General features: G+C 41.3%; 1 protein-coding gene across 2 annotated transcripts in view; it reads right to left on the bottom strand.

The window, feature by feature from the left end:
* Nucleotides 1–5,009: 5,009 nt before the first annotated feature.
* clocka (clock circadian regulator a) overlaps nt 5,010–15,443 on the bottom strand; it is a 79,397-nt gene continuing 68,963 nt past the window's right edge. The window contains exons 22-24 of one of the 2 annotated variants that reach the window (XM_034180497.1): nt 9,347–9,611; nt 5,698–5,851; nt 5,010–5,586 (exon numbers count right to left, since the gene is read on the bottom strand). In XM_034180497.1, the coding sequence (XP_034036388.1) occupies nt 5,543–5,586; nt 5,698–5,851; nt 9,347–9,611 (463 nt within the window). In that variant the 3' untranslated portion in view covers nt 5,010–5,542. Of the gene's footprint in view, nt 5,588–5,697; nt 5,852–9,346; nt 9,612–15,443 lie in introns of both variants that reach the window. The other variant, XM_034180498.1, reaches the window with a different exon arrangement.

Genomic DNA, 15,443 nt, shown 5'->3' with positions numbered 1-15,443 from the left:
AATTTCTTACTTAATCTGATGTCATTGGAGTGACTGAAGTGCTGAAAACACTGTGATGTAATGGAGTGAACACAGACACATTAGTTTTACTTTTAAAGGGGCCAATCAGTTTTTTTTATGAATGGTCTGGTGGGGAGTTTACTAGATCAGTATTTACTATCACTTTTCCTGGTTAATCATCACTGCATGAGACCTGTTTTTTTGTTTTTTTTTAGGAATAGCAAAGAACATTTACAACCTGTAGAATCCATTCTTTAAGTTCAATAAGAGTCATCGGGAGATGACGTTTCCCCCCAACTCCCACAAATCGGTAATACAGAGTGTTGCGGGGGTTATTGCCCAAGTACACCCTTGATGCTAAATGTGGATGAAATTGGTCAACTGGTTCTTGAGCTATCACCCTACGAATGGTGGCAATGACAATATTTTGAATATCTGGCTGCAACCTTAAAATTGTCACCAAGGTCACCGTAATTGGTGTTGGAGGTGGATCACCCAAGTACTCCCTTATGTTAAATACGAACGAAATGGTCAATTGGTTCTTGCGATATCGGGCTAACAAAGTGAACAGATGGACATGCTGATCATGATTTTATCGTTTTAATTTGGAAAGTGGTGTGTGTTTCAATCATTTAGATTAACTGCCGGTATACAAAAAGTAATGACTTGTTTTTTTATTGACAATTAACTTGTGGGAGTGTGAAGTAAACCATCATTGCAGCCTGAAATAATCTGATTTTTATTTATTTTCATAAAACAGAAAAAACAGCCTTGGGGGTGGGGGGGGGGAGTAATTGTATGTGTAGTTCAAACCTGACTTTTCCACTTCATCTTAAATATATTTAATGCTGCAGTATTGGGTTTGTTTAATATTGCAGAGCAGGTATCCCAGTGGGGTAATAAGTTGGGTTACCAATGTGTAGACCAATTCCTGGTCACGCTATTTGTCTTTGTTCTTGGGGGAGGGGGGGAACTTAATCTATATTGTCTCAATCCAGCCAGCTGTAAAGTGGTACTGGTCTTGTAGCCTGTGATAGACTGGCATCCCACCAGGGGTCATCTTAGAGTCACTCATTTTCAAACACTTACTCCAATGAAGGGTGACGGGGGCTGGAGCCTATCCCAGCAGTCATAGGGTGTGAGGCATGTACACCCTGGACAGGACACCAGTCTGTCAATGGGCCACATATAGACAAACACATACACACCTACGGACAAGTTTACATTCCAACTAACCTGCATGTGTTTGGATGTGGGAGGAAGCGGGAGCACCCAGGGGAACCCACACAAACATGGGGAGAACATGCAAACTCCACACAGAAAGGCCACAGGTGGGAATTGATCCCATGATCCTCTTGCTATGAGTCAGCAGCGCTAACCACTAAACCAATGTGCTGCCCCATCTTAGACTCCACACCATAAAAAAAATGGAGATAAGTACCTGCACTAACGGCCCTACAGAGGATCATTAATATTATTTAAAAATAAGTTCCAGGGTCGAATTTAAATTTTTTTTTATTAACTCAAATTTTCAGTGTCACCAGTTTACATACACCAAGATGAATGCCTCAACAGCATGGAAGATGGCAGAAGATTCTTGGAGTAGAGGTAATTACTTTTAAAAGCTTAATGACTAATTGCCATAATTTGGGATTTAATGAGGAGCTTTTGACTTTGACATGAAGAACCACTGACACTGAACCGTAAGCCTAATAAATGATACAAAAAGATCCAGAGAAACTATAGTACGTCCAGAAACTTATCACAGCGCTTAACTTTTTACACATTTTGGTATGTTATAGCCTTATTTCAAAATGGAGTAAATTCATTTTTTTTTCTCAAAATCCTACTCACAACAGCCCATAATGGCAACATGAAAGTTTTTTATTTTGCAAATTTATTAAAAAACGAAGAAATCACATGTACAGTAGTGTTCAGAATAATAGTAGTACTATGTGACCAAAAAGATTAATCCAGGTTTTGAGTATATTTCTTATTGTTACATGGGAAACAAGGTACCAGTAGATTCAGTAGATTCTCACAAATCCAACAAGACCAAGCATTCATGATATGCACACTCTTAGGCTATGAAATTGGGCTATTAGTAAAAAAAAAAAGTAGAAAAGGGGGTGTTCACAATGATAGTAGTGTGGCATTCAGTCAGTGAGTTCGTCAATTTTGTGGAACAAACAGGTGTGAATCAGGTGTCCCCTATTTAAGGATGAAGCCAGCACCTGTTGAACATGCTTTTCTCTTTGAAAGCCTGAGGAAAATGGGATGTTCAAGACATTGCTCAGAAGAACAGCGTAGTTTGATTAAAAAGTTGACTGGAGAGGGGAAAACTTATACGCAGGTGCAAAAAATTATAGGCTGTTCATCTACAATGATCTCCAATGCTTTAAAATGGACAAAAAAAAACAGACGCGTGGAAGAAAACGGAAAACAACCATCAAAATGGATAGAAGAATAACCAGAATGGCAAAGGCTCACCCATTGATCAGCTCCAGGATGATCAAAGACAGTCTGGAGTTACCTTTAAGTGCTGTGACAGTTAGAAGACGCCTGTGTGAAGCTAATTTATTTGCAAGAATCCCCCGCAAAGTCCCTCTGTTAAATAAAAGACGTGCAGAAGAGGTTACAATTTGCCAAAGAACACATCAACTGGCCTAAAGAGAAATGGAGGAATATTTTGTGGACTGATGAGAGTAAAACTTCTTTTTGGGTCCAAGGGCCGCAGACAGTTTGTGAGACGACCCCCAAACTCTGAATTCAAGCCACAGTTGACAGTGAAGACAGTGAAACATGGTGGTGCAAGCATCATGATATGGGCATGTTTCTCCTACTATGGTGTTGAGCCTATTTATCGCATACCAGGTATCATGGATCAGTTTGGATATGTCAAAATACTTGAAGAGGTCATGTTGTCTTATGCTTAAGAGGACATGCCCTTGAAATGGGTGTTTCAACAAGACAATGACCCCAAGCACACGAGCAAATGGGCAAAATCTTGGTTCCAAACCAACAAAATTAATGCCTCACAGATGTGAAGAAATCATGACAAACTGTGGTTCTACAATTAAATACTAGTTTAGTGATTCACAGGATTGCTAAAAAGCAGTTTGTAGCGTCAACAGCAGATGCTACTATTATTGTGAACACCCCCTTGTGCATATCATGAATGCTTGGTCTTGTTGGATTTGTGAGAATCTACTGAATCTACTGGTACCTTGTTTCCCATGTAACAATAAGAAATACTCAAAACCTGGATTAATCTTTTTAGTCACATAGCACTACTATTATTCTGAACACTACTGTATTGTATGTATGTATGTACAGTAGTGTTCAGATGACAAAGTGCATGCGTGTACGTGCGTAGAACAAGTGATCACACCAGTGTGTGGCCAGTTGAAATGGTCACTGAGGTGCACGCATGTGTGTTTATAATAGCTGTACGAGCTGCTCCGTGTGCACACGTGGAGCACATGTGGAGCACACATGCGCACGCGTGCAAGTGAGCACAGTCCATCCAGACTGAACACAAAAAGGTTAACAACTGTCAGTGACCGCCTGCTGTTGTACAGTCCGGCAAAAATCCTTGCATTGCTAGATTTTATTCGTCCGGCTGGACTCTATAACTGCTGCTGAACGGTGCTGGCAGTGCGCCAACTTCCCCCATGTACGCAACATTCTTCAGATGCACTCAGCAAACTTTTTCTTCTCTTTTTTAACTCCTTTTTGTGTGGCCATTCAGTGTACTTGATATGCATCTTAACATAACTGTAGCTGGATTATTGGTGTGGGACGGCACTTCACATGGGATTTATTTATGCCAGAGATGGATTATGCATTTGTGAGCCGATCGACGTTGCCAGCACACAGTGCAGCAGGGACTTCACCAGCTGTCTGCGCTGCACTGTGGAATGCTCCTGGGGCCGTACTGGAGGTGAGTTGCATGTGTATTTATGTTGTCATGGGCTGGGGAAACATTTCCACATCATACCTGCACTCAGCCTCTGACGCGCGCAGAGTGCCACATACATGTTAATACATATCAACATTTCCTTTGCCCTCCCTGGCCGAGGTCCAGTGGAAGTGGACAAACGTGACACAACATGCCGGCAGGCTTTGCCGTGACTGACCCATCTCAGTGCTCAATCAACCGTGATCAGATCGTTTCAAATGCCGTCATGATTCCGTCAGAATATGTAGACTGAGATCAAATGGTGCAAAAACAGCACACAGACCACCATCAGATGTGTGTCCCATCTCAACGGCGCCAAGAGTGTTTTGAACATGTGCAACACACTCAGGACAGCCGAGCGAATGGGACCAAATATGTAGACGGCTCAGAGACTGCGTCCAGATGTGTTATTCTGACGCCATTTGGCCTCAGTCGGTGTTTGTGTGATGGGAGTTTGACTGCTGCAGCAGATTAAACCAAAAAGCAACTTTGTTTGCTTAAGTGACACACCACAGCTTTGTGTGCAACCTGCTAAACACTGCCACCTGTTGGACATGTCTGGGATTGTTACAGGGAATAAAGTTATGCATGATGGACTGGTGTCCACCAGGGTCTGGGTTCCTCACAAAATTAATAGAGTCCAAAGAATCACAGCTTTCAATGATGATGATGTAATACATATGGAGAAATATCTGTATGTTTGGCTGAAACCAAGAAGAATATTAGAAAGTCCAAACATCTGCTTTGATGAGTGGGCTGTCAGGCACTGTGGGGGAAAGTTGGTGTTTTTTTGTGTTTTTTTAAAAAGTGAATTAAAAAGTCATTTGCCAAGGTTTCCAAAGGTTTTGACTTCAACTGTATTTCCATCTTATACAGAAGATACAATGTATCCTCCAGAAAACAAAGAAACAAAAGACTGCTCTGTTAACCCAGTTAAGAGGTTCAAGACGTAAAACATACAAATCAGGACATCATTCAATTCATTTCACATGAACTCATAGAAACATTAGTGTCAAATTAAGGAAAAAACATCGTAAGGTGATTAAGATTTGATAAAATTTTATATTAAATGTTAGCACTTTACATTTCCTTCAACCTGTCATCTTGACTGACAATAATTGATAATGTAGCTTATGAAGCTTAACAATACATTAGTACATTCAGTTTTACGATATTCTTGCTCGAGGAATAAACACACTGACACAACGAACAGCATCAGATCTGTCTGCTCTGCAGACACACAAACAAACGTCTCAGAGGAGAAAAAGACGTGAAAATATCAGCCGCTGAGCAGAAAAAAAGCATTCCCAAAGCTGCAAATCACAGTGCTCAACATCATTTCATGCGGCACAGAAAATAATTTCTTTCTCTGTATATTTACATAAAATATGAGTCTTTAATAACTGTACAATAAAACAAACTACACCACTTTATGCAAAAATATTTCCTGACCTATAATTCTTTTTACATGAAAGATGAGGAAAGAAGAAAACATCCAAAGGAGATGTGGCCGCTGTGCAGGACTTGATTCACCTGAGAGATCTGCACAAAGCTATCATGTTAATGTAACTGTAGCACACATTACACACGTGGTTTACTCCGCGTAGAGCCAAAGTCCAATTCCTCAGTGAGCTCAGTGTCTCCTCTCACTGTGCTCACTGTTGTCGGCGCCGCTCTGGGTTTGGCTGCAGCCGTCTACTGTGGCTGTGTGGCAGAGGTGTCTGCTCTGTGAGGGGCCAGTTGTTGCTGAAATTGCTGTTTCTGCCCTTTCAGCAATCTGTGTAAGTGTTGCTGCGGGGTTGTGGTAGTGAACGTACCCTGCTGCTGTAGCGGGAATGCCGCCTGCAGAATCAGCTGAGCTGACTGGTTTCCATGTAGCAGCTGAGGAGCCTGAAGAGAGAATTGGGAAAACTCAGACTAGTGGGATTTTAGGAGTGATTTTAACATGTGTTGCCAAAGCACAGTAACAATAAAAAAAACATAATTAATGAAAGTAATCTTCAAATTTACTTTGCAGTACACAGTGCACCCAATAAGTATTCACAGCACTTCATTTTTTCCATATTTGATGTTGCAGCCTTATTCCAAAATGGAGTAAATGATTTTTTTCCCCTCAAAATTCTACTCACCACACCCCATAATGACAACATGAAAAAAGGTTTTTGAATTTTTTTTTTTTTTACAAATTTATTAAAAATAAAAACAAAGAAATTGTTGGGAAAGTGTAGTGACACGGACCCACAACAGGGGGCGCAAATGAACGGTCAATAGATGAGCCAAAAGGTAACAATTTAATGTTGTGAATGTGCACAACGAATATACAGACAATCTCAGAATATCATTACAGTCAATCCACAAAGGTGACGTGTGGGCAGGCTCGAGGATAGAAGACGTCTGTCCTGAGAAGAGCCGGAACCACACGATTTCCGCCGCCCCAGAACCTGGTGAATACTGGAGCCGCCAAGTCCCGAATTCCCAGGTGATCACCGTCCCCGACTGTCGGATCTGGTACTGCTGGCGAAGAACAAAGACAGTCAAGTGTGGGTGTGTGTACACCCAGTAACAACAACGGTGGGAATGCCACCTCCACCTCTCACTCAATATGGTGCAGAGTACCGCAGTGATTCCTCAGGGGAAAAGAGTGCCGTCCTGCACTCACTCAGCCTCCACAGAAAAAGGAACCGGTACTCCTGCAAACACTCACAATATACAGATATATTGCAAAAAACACAAACGGCTGAGGATATTACCTCCAATGAAGTATGATATCTCGGCAATGAGGTGGAGATGACGTCTGGTCTTTATGGAGTGAGATGATGTTGAGTAGATGGGTGACAGCTGTCAAGAGGTAATGAGTGACAGCTGTCACCCCCGGCTGTGTCCATGGCGGCAGCGCCCTCTCGTGCCTGAAGCCCGCACTTCAGGCAGGGCGCCCACTGGTGGTGGGCCAGCAGTACCTCCTCTTCCGGCGGCCCACACACAACAGAAATCACATGTACATAAGTATTCACACCCTTTGCTCAACACTTTGTTGATACAACCTTTGCAGCAATTACAGCCTCAAGTCTTCTTGAATATGATGCCACAAACTTGGCGCAACTATCTAATCTAATGTAAGTATTAATTGATAAAATACCTTCCACACAGAAACCAAGTGCATTAACATTCAATAAAATAATGTAAATTTCATAACAATTAGAATAAGAAAATATGTTACTACAGTTTACAAATGATGTAGTAAAAACATGGACGTGATGGTATTTAATGAAGAACAACATACGAGGTCTGTCCATAAAGTATCGTACCTTTTCATTTTTTTTATAACTATATGGATTTGAGTCATATGTTTTCACGTCAGACAAGCTTGAACCCTTGTGCGCATGCGTGAGTTTTTCCAATCCTGTCGGTGACGTCATTCGCCTGTGAGCACGCCTTGTGGAAGGAGTGGTCCCTCCCCGTCGTCGGATTTTCATTGTCTGGAAATGGCGGAATGATTTGGGGTTTTTTTCATCAGAATTTTTTCAGAAGCTGTTAGAGACTGGCACCTGGAAACCATTCGAAAAATTTATCTGGCTTTCGGTGAAAATTTTACGGGCTTTTTCACAGAGAATAAGGTCTGTTAGTACAGCTTTAAGGACCCCTTTAACCGCGCTCCGAGCTGCGACGACGCGGCACAAGCCTCCGGACCATTTCTAAACGGATGGCTCTGTGGATACGAGACCGTCGTGTGCTCTTTCTCTGGTTATCACAAGAGCTGGACATCAGCCATTTTCCAGCAGATTTCACTTTTAACAAGAGATTTTGTCATGGAAAGCCACGCGGAGGCTTCGCGCGTCACGACAGATTCGCTTTGGAAGCGAGACAAAGGAACACCTCCTTTTCAGCGTGTCAGAGGACAAGTTTGGACATGTCTATCTCGGCTTTCAATGCTTACCAGTCCAGTAAGTATCAGTGAAATTGTGGAGAGCTGGACATGTCCAAACTTGTCCTCTGACACGCCGAAACGGAGGTGTTCCTTTGTCTCGCTTCCAAAGCGAATCTGTCGTGACGTGCGAAGCCTCCGCGCGGCTTTCCATGACAAAATCTCTTGTTAAAAGTGAAATCTGCCGGAAAATGGCTGATGTCCAGCTCTTGTGATAACCAGAGAAAGAGCACACGACGGTCTCGTATCCACAGAGCCATCAGCTTAGAAATGGTCCGGTGGCTTGTGCCGCGTCGTCGCAGCTCGGAGCGCGGTGCGCTGAGCGTCCTTAAAGGGGTCCTTAAAGCTGTACTAACAGACCTTATTCTCTGTGAAGCCCGTAAAATTTTCACTGAAAGCCAGATACATTTTTCGAATGGTATCCAGGTGCCAGTCTCTAACAGCTTCTGAAAAAAGTCTGATGGAAAAAAACCACAAAATCATTCCGCCATTTCCAGACAATGAAAATCCGACGACGGGGCGGGACCACTCCTTCCACAAGGCGTGCTCACAGGTGAATGACGTCACCGACAGGCGTGGAAAAACTCATGCATGCGCACAAGGGTTCAAGCTTGTCTGACGTGAAAACATATGACTCAAATCCATATAGTTTAAAAAAAAATAAAAAGGTACGATACTTTATGGACAGACCTCGTATATTTACAATACCATTTCTATACATTTGTCTCCCATTGGTTTGCTATGACAGACAGTGACATATACATTCTCTTTATTCCTAGAATGAAGAGCAAGTTCTCATTTTATGTTAAACTTTGGAACTTGGGGCAAATGTTGCCAGCAGCAGATAAACAGGAGATGCTTATGGTGAAAACAAAGTGGAAAGAAAAAAAAAAAAAAGAGCCTGAGAACATGAGTTCATATTAAATGTGCTGTTTGTTCTGGTCGGTCTCCCATACAAAGTAATTATCACTCAGCCCATTCCCACCTCATATGGGGCGGGCTTTATGTAATGATACAGAGTTAGCTTACATAACATCTGCTAGACAGGCGAGCCCCGGTGATCTCTGTCACGCGAGAACTGTTCAGGATCATCAGATCATCTGGTGGGTTTAAAGAGGCAGTCTGTTTGTTATTTCTGAGATTTCTGTACACTACAGATGCACCCAATTAATTCCAAATCAGTTTTAAATGGCACCCTTCACATTTGGTCTTTGTCAAGTCTAAGATAGCATTCACCTGCACCACATGTGGAGACGTCTCGGCCTGCCAGGCCCTACGCACGCTGTGCTGTGGGATGTACTTTTTATGTGATCGGTACCTCCAAAAACATGTTTATATTGAGGATTATTTTGGGGGGCAGGGGGTATTTTGTGTGTCTGTCAGACCCTATGCCGCATTTGTTTGACAAGCACCATTATGGACTCTGTCCATAATGGCAAATTTTATGTTTAATCCTGACCTACCTGGAGGAAGTGGGTCTGCTGCTGTGACAGTGCAGTCTGCATCGGTTGCATGGCTGTCACCGGTGTTTGTGGCTGTGTCCGTGGCTCTTGTTGCTGATGATGTTGAGGTGGCTGCTGGGTAATGCTGATGGTCTGTGCCTGTGCCTGCTGAGGAGCAAAGGCCGTCACCACTTGGCCCATAAACATGGTTGTGGGGACCATGACAGCTCCACATGTCATCTGTCCTGTGACGAGCTTAGTAAACAGCTGTGGACCAGCGGGAAACCTGCCAGAAACCGAAAGAGAAGTCAGTGGGCACATACAAAGGTCACATACATGCTTTCATCAGTTCCAGACTTGATTACTGTAATGCACTTCATGGTGGTGTTAATCAGTCGTCTCTTGCACGCCTCTAACTTGTGAAAAATGCTGCTGCTCGTCTTTTAACAAACACTTCCAGATGTGACCATATTATGCCTGTACTTAACTCATTCCACTGACTTCCAGTTTGTTTTAGAATAGATTTTAAGATTTTAATGTTTATTTTTAAAGCTACAACCCCTGGCAATAATTATGGAATCACCGGCCTCGGAGGATGTTCATTCAGTTGTTTAATTTTGTAGAAAAAAAGCAGATCACAGACATGACACAAAAGTAAAGTCATTTCAAATGGCAACTTTCTGGCTTTAAGAAACACTATAAGAAATCAGGAAAAATAATTGTGGCAGTCAGTAACGGTTACTTTTTTAGACCAAGCAGAGAGAAAAAAATATAGACTCACTCAATTCTGAGGAATAAATTATGGAATCACCCTGTAAATTTTCATTCCCAAAACTAACACCTGCATCAAATCAGATCTGCTCATTAGTCTGCATCTCAAAAAGAGTGATCACACCTTGGAGAGCTGTTGCACCAAGTGGACTGACATGAATCATGGCTCCAACATGAGAGATGTCAATTCAAACAAAGGAGAGGATTATCAAACTCTTAAAACAAGGTAAATCATCACGCAATGTTGCAAAAGATGTTGGTTGTTCACAGTCAGCTGTGTCTAAACTCTGGACCAAATACAAACAACATGGGAAGGTTGTTAAAGGCAAACATACTGGTAGACCAAGGAAGACATCAAAGCGTCAAGACAGAAAACTTAAAGCAATATGTCTCAAAAATCGAAAATGCACAACAAAACAAATGAGGAATGAATGGGAGGAAACTGGAGTCAACGTCTGTGACCGAACTGTAAGAAACCGCCTAAAGGAAATGGGATTTACATACAGAAAAGCTAAACGAAAGCCACCATTAACACCTAAACAGAAAAAAACAAGGTTACAATGGGCTAAGGAAAAGCAATTGTGGACTGTGGATGACTGGATGAAAGTCATATTCAGTGATGAATCTCGAATCTGCATTGGGCAAGGTGATGATGCTGGAACTTTTGTTTGGTGCCGTTCCAATGAGATTTATAAAGATGACTGCCTGAAGAGAACATGTAAATTTCCATAGTCATTGATGATATGAGGCTGCATGTCAGGTAAAGGCACTGGGGAGATGGCTGTCATTACATCATCAATAAATGCACAAGTTTACGTTGATATTTTGGACACTTTTCTTATCCCATCAATTGAAAGGATGTTTGGGGATGATGAATTCATTTTTCAAGATGATAATGCATCTTGCCATAGAGCAAAAACTGTGAAAACATTCCTTGCAAAAAGACACATAAGGTCAATGTCATGGCAAGCAAACAGTCCGGATCTTAATCCAATTGAAAATCTTTGGTGGAAGTTGAAGAAAATGGTCCATGACAAGGCTCCAACCTGCAAAGCTGATCTGGCAACAGCAATCAGAGAAAGTTGGAGCCAGATTGATGAAGAGTACTGTTTGTCACTCATTAAGTCCATGCCTCAGAGACTGCAAGCTGTTATAAAAGCCAGAGGTGGTGCAACAAAATACTAGTGATGTGTTGGAGTGTTCTTTTGTTTTTCATGAGTCCATCATTTTTTCCTCAGAATTGAGTGATTCCATATTTTTTTCCCTCTGCTTGGTCTAAAAAGTAACCGTTACTGCCACAATTTTTCCCTGATTTCTTATAGTGTTTCTTAAAGCCAGAAAGTTGCCATTTGAAATGACTTTAGTTTTGTGTCATGTCTGTGATCTGCTTTTTTTCTACAAAATTAAACAACTGAATGAACATCCTCTGAGGCCGGTGATTCCATAATTTTTGCCAGGGGTTGTATTAATGGCCTTGCACCTTCCTACTTGTCTGGAATTTTAACTCTCTGCTGTAACATAAAATGTGGAAAATGTGAAGAGCTGTGAATAATTTCCGGATGCAAAATATATTTCGAAAAGGTGATATTAACATGAAATCTTCCCCAGATACCAGTAACAACCCAAGTAATCCACACATACAAAGAAATCAAACCATAAATGTTCAGAAATTAAGTTGCGTGTAATAATGTGAAATGATACAGCAAAAAAGTATTGAACACCTGAAGAAAGGGAGGTGCAAAAAGGCATGGGAAGCCAAGACACCAGCTGAAATCTATCAGTAACTGGGAAGCAGTCCTGCCCCTTGTCAGTGCAAATTAATATTAGTTGGTTCAATTTCAACTGATGGCCTAGAAAAGTGTCTTATTAGCAAGGTGTCACACAAGAAACATCTTGTGATGGGTAAAAGCAAAGAGCTCTCTCAAGATCTTTGCAATCTTATTGTTCCAAAACATACTGATAGCATTCGTTACAGGATTTCTAAACGTCTGAATGTTCCAGTGAGCAATGTTGGGGCCATAATCTGAGAGGAGAAAGAACATCATTTCACCATTAATTGGCCACAACCAGCTGCTCCTCACAAGATTTCTGAAAGAGTAAGAATTATCAGAAGACTTGGACAAGAGCCAAGGACCACTTGTGGAGAGCTTCAGAAAGACCTGGAATTAGTAGGTACAATTGTTTCAAAGAAAACGATAAGTAATGCACTCAACCGTCATGGCCTGTATGCATGCTCACCACACAAGACTCCATTGAAATTTATGGGATAAACTAAAGATCAGAGTTCATAGAAGACGTCCATGGAACCTTCAACATTTAAGGACTGTTTGTGTGGAAGAATGGGTCAAAATCTCTCCTGAGTAATGCATGTGGCTAGTTTTTCCATACAAGAGGCATCTTAAAGCTGTCATTACCAACAAAGGCTTTTGTACAACAGATTAAATACATTTCAGTAAGCACGTTCAATACTTTTTCACTGTCATTTAATTTTATTACACATAAGTTATAACCCCAATTCCAATGAAGTTGGGACGTTGTGTAAAATGTAAATAAAAACAGAATACAATGATTTGCAATTCCTCTTCAACCTATATTCAATTGAATACACCACAAAGACAAGATATTTAATGTTCAAACTGATAAATTTATTGTTTTGTGCAAATATTTGCTCATTTTGAAATGGATGCCTGCAACACATTTCAAAAAAGCTGGGACAGTGGTATGTTTCAACCTGGTCTCACGGCAAGTCGTGATTCAGCAGCACAAAATATAGATTAATCTATTGGTTTGTGAAATTGAGACGAAAAGCGCCTCATTTTCGTCACGGCAGCAAGAATTCATTCTAATTCATTTCGTGATGGCTGCACGAAATTAAAAGTGAAGCGGGGGGGTCGGGGTGGTTTTGGTTAGGGTTGGGGGTAGGAGTAGGATTAGTAATAGTGAGTTTAAAAAAAAACGTCACGAAAATTTGACTCATTTCGTGACGGGCGCACGGAAAAAGAAAAAAAAAAAAACTGAGACTGGGCTGAATGTTTACCACTGTGTTACATCACCTTTCCTTCTAACAACACTCACTAAGCGATTAGGAATTGAGGACACTAATTGTTGAAGCTTTGTAGCTGGAATTCTTTTCCATTCTTGCTTGATGTACGACTTCAGTTGTTCAACAGTTCGGGGTCTCTGTTGTCGTATTTTGCGCTTCATAATGCGCCACACATTTTCAATGGGCGACAGGTCTGGACTGCAGGCAGGCCAGTCTAGTACCCGCACTCTTTTACTACGAAGCCACGCTGTTGTAACACGTGCAGAATGTGGCTTGGCATTGTCTTAAGCAGGGATGTCGCTGAAAAAGACGTTGCTTGGATGGCAGCATGCATTGCTCCTGTACCTTTCAGCATTGATGATGCCATCACAGATATGTAGATTGCCCATGCCACAGGCTCTAACATACCCCATACCATCACAGATGCTGGCTTATGAACTCGACGCTGGTAACAATCTGGATGGTCTTTTTCCTCTTTTGTCTGGAGGACACGACGTCCATGATTTCCAAAAACAATATGAAACGACTTATCAGACTACAGCACATTTTTCCCCTTTGCATCTGACCATTTCAAATGAGCTCGGGCCCAGAGAAGGCGGTGGTATTTCTGGATGATGTTGATGTTTGGCTTTCGCTTTGCATGGTAGAGTTTTAACTTGCACTTGTAGAAGTTGTGACAAACTGTGTTAAGTGACAATGGTTTTCTGAAGTGTTCCTGAGCCCACGCAGTAAGATCCTTTACACAATGATGTCGGTTTTTAATGCAGTGCTGCCTGAGGGGTCGAAGGTCACAGGCATTCAATGTTGGTTTTCAGCCTTGCCGCTTACGTGTAGAAAGTTCTCCAGATTCTCTGAATCTTCTGATTATATTTTGGACTGTAGATGATGGAATCCCTAAATTCCTTGCAATTTAACATTGAGAAACATTCTTAAACTGTTGGACTATTTTTCCATGCAGTTGTTCACAAAGTGGTGATCCTCGCCCCATCTTTGATTGTGAACGGCTGAGACTTTTGGGGATGCTCCTTTTATACCCAATCATGGTACTCACAATTAGTGTCCTCAGTTCCCAAATGCTTATTGAGTGTTGTTAGAAGGAAAGGTGATGTAACACAGTGGTAAACATACTACTGTCCCAGCTTTTTTGAAACATGTTGCAGGCATCCATTTCAAAATGAGCAAATATATGCACAAAACAATAAAGTTTATCAGTTTGAACATTAAACATCTTGTCTTTGTGGTGCATTCAATTGACTATAGGTTGAAGAGAATTTGCAAATTATTGTATTCTGTTTTTATTTACATTTCACAAAATGTCCCAACTTCATTGGAATTGGGGTTGTAATTTCTGCAGTTATTTGTTTTGGTTTCTTTGCATGTATGCATTACTTGTGTTGTTACCAACATCTGGTGACAATAACGTCAATAGCACCTTTCAAAATATATTTACTGAGAAAAATGGTGATGTGTTCAATACTTATTTTACCCGCTGTGCGTGTGTGTAGATAGATAGATAGATAGATAGATAGATAGATAGATAGATAGACAGACAGACAGACAGACAGACAGACAGACATAGATAGATAGATAGATAGATAGATAGATAGATAGATAGATAGATAGATAGATAGATAGATAGATAGATAGATAGATAGATAGATAGATAGATAGAGTGGCGGCTGGCCCATAGGGGGCGCTCGGGCGTTGCCCTCCTAGATGTGGAGGGAAAAAGTCATAATATATATATATTTAAAAAGTATTATTACTGTCAGTTTTACTTAATAGTATGTGCCTATATGTAATATGAATGATTAAAACAACACTTCCTCCAACTGACTCTCATTCAACAGTGCATTTCCACTGACAGAAGCAGAGAACGTATCATTCCTCATCTTGGGCACTCATTCAAAGCGCCCTTGAAGTGCAGCGAAATAACCAATTGTATGTAGTTGCTAGGGAAAATTAATAAATATTTGGCAAATCAACATTGCCAAAATTAATGGCTTTGGGGCGCCGGAATTTTAGCCCTTGCTACAAAAATGCGGGAACGTTAGATTGCTACAGTCAGTGATATACGTGACGCTGCAGCTGCTGCTGTCAGTCAGTCAGGCAGGAAGAGATGATGGTGACGACGACGTTTGGGTTATATTTATTTATTTTTATTTTGTCTCCGTGTGTTTTGCTGGAGTAAGTTGAAGAACTCTTCGGAGGTTTAAAACGGGACAAAACTAATCAAATCAATGACACCAAGGTTTCGCGGGGATCCTTTTGGAGGCGCATGGAGGTGCGCACATCAGATCTTTC

The sequence above is a fragment of the Thalassophryne amazonica genome, chromosome 10 (genome assembly GCF_902500255.1).
Source record: "Thalassophryne amazonica chromosome 10, fThaAma1.1, whole genome shotgun sequence".
Classification (NCBI taxonomy): domain Eukaryota; kingdom Metazoa; phylum Chordata; class Actinopteri; order Batrachoidiformes; family Batrachoididae; genus Thalassophryne; species Thalassophryne amazonica.
The sequence above is the reverse complement of the archived record's forward strand: the minus strand, read 5'-3'. Positions and strand labels throughout refer to the sequence as shown.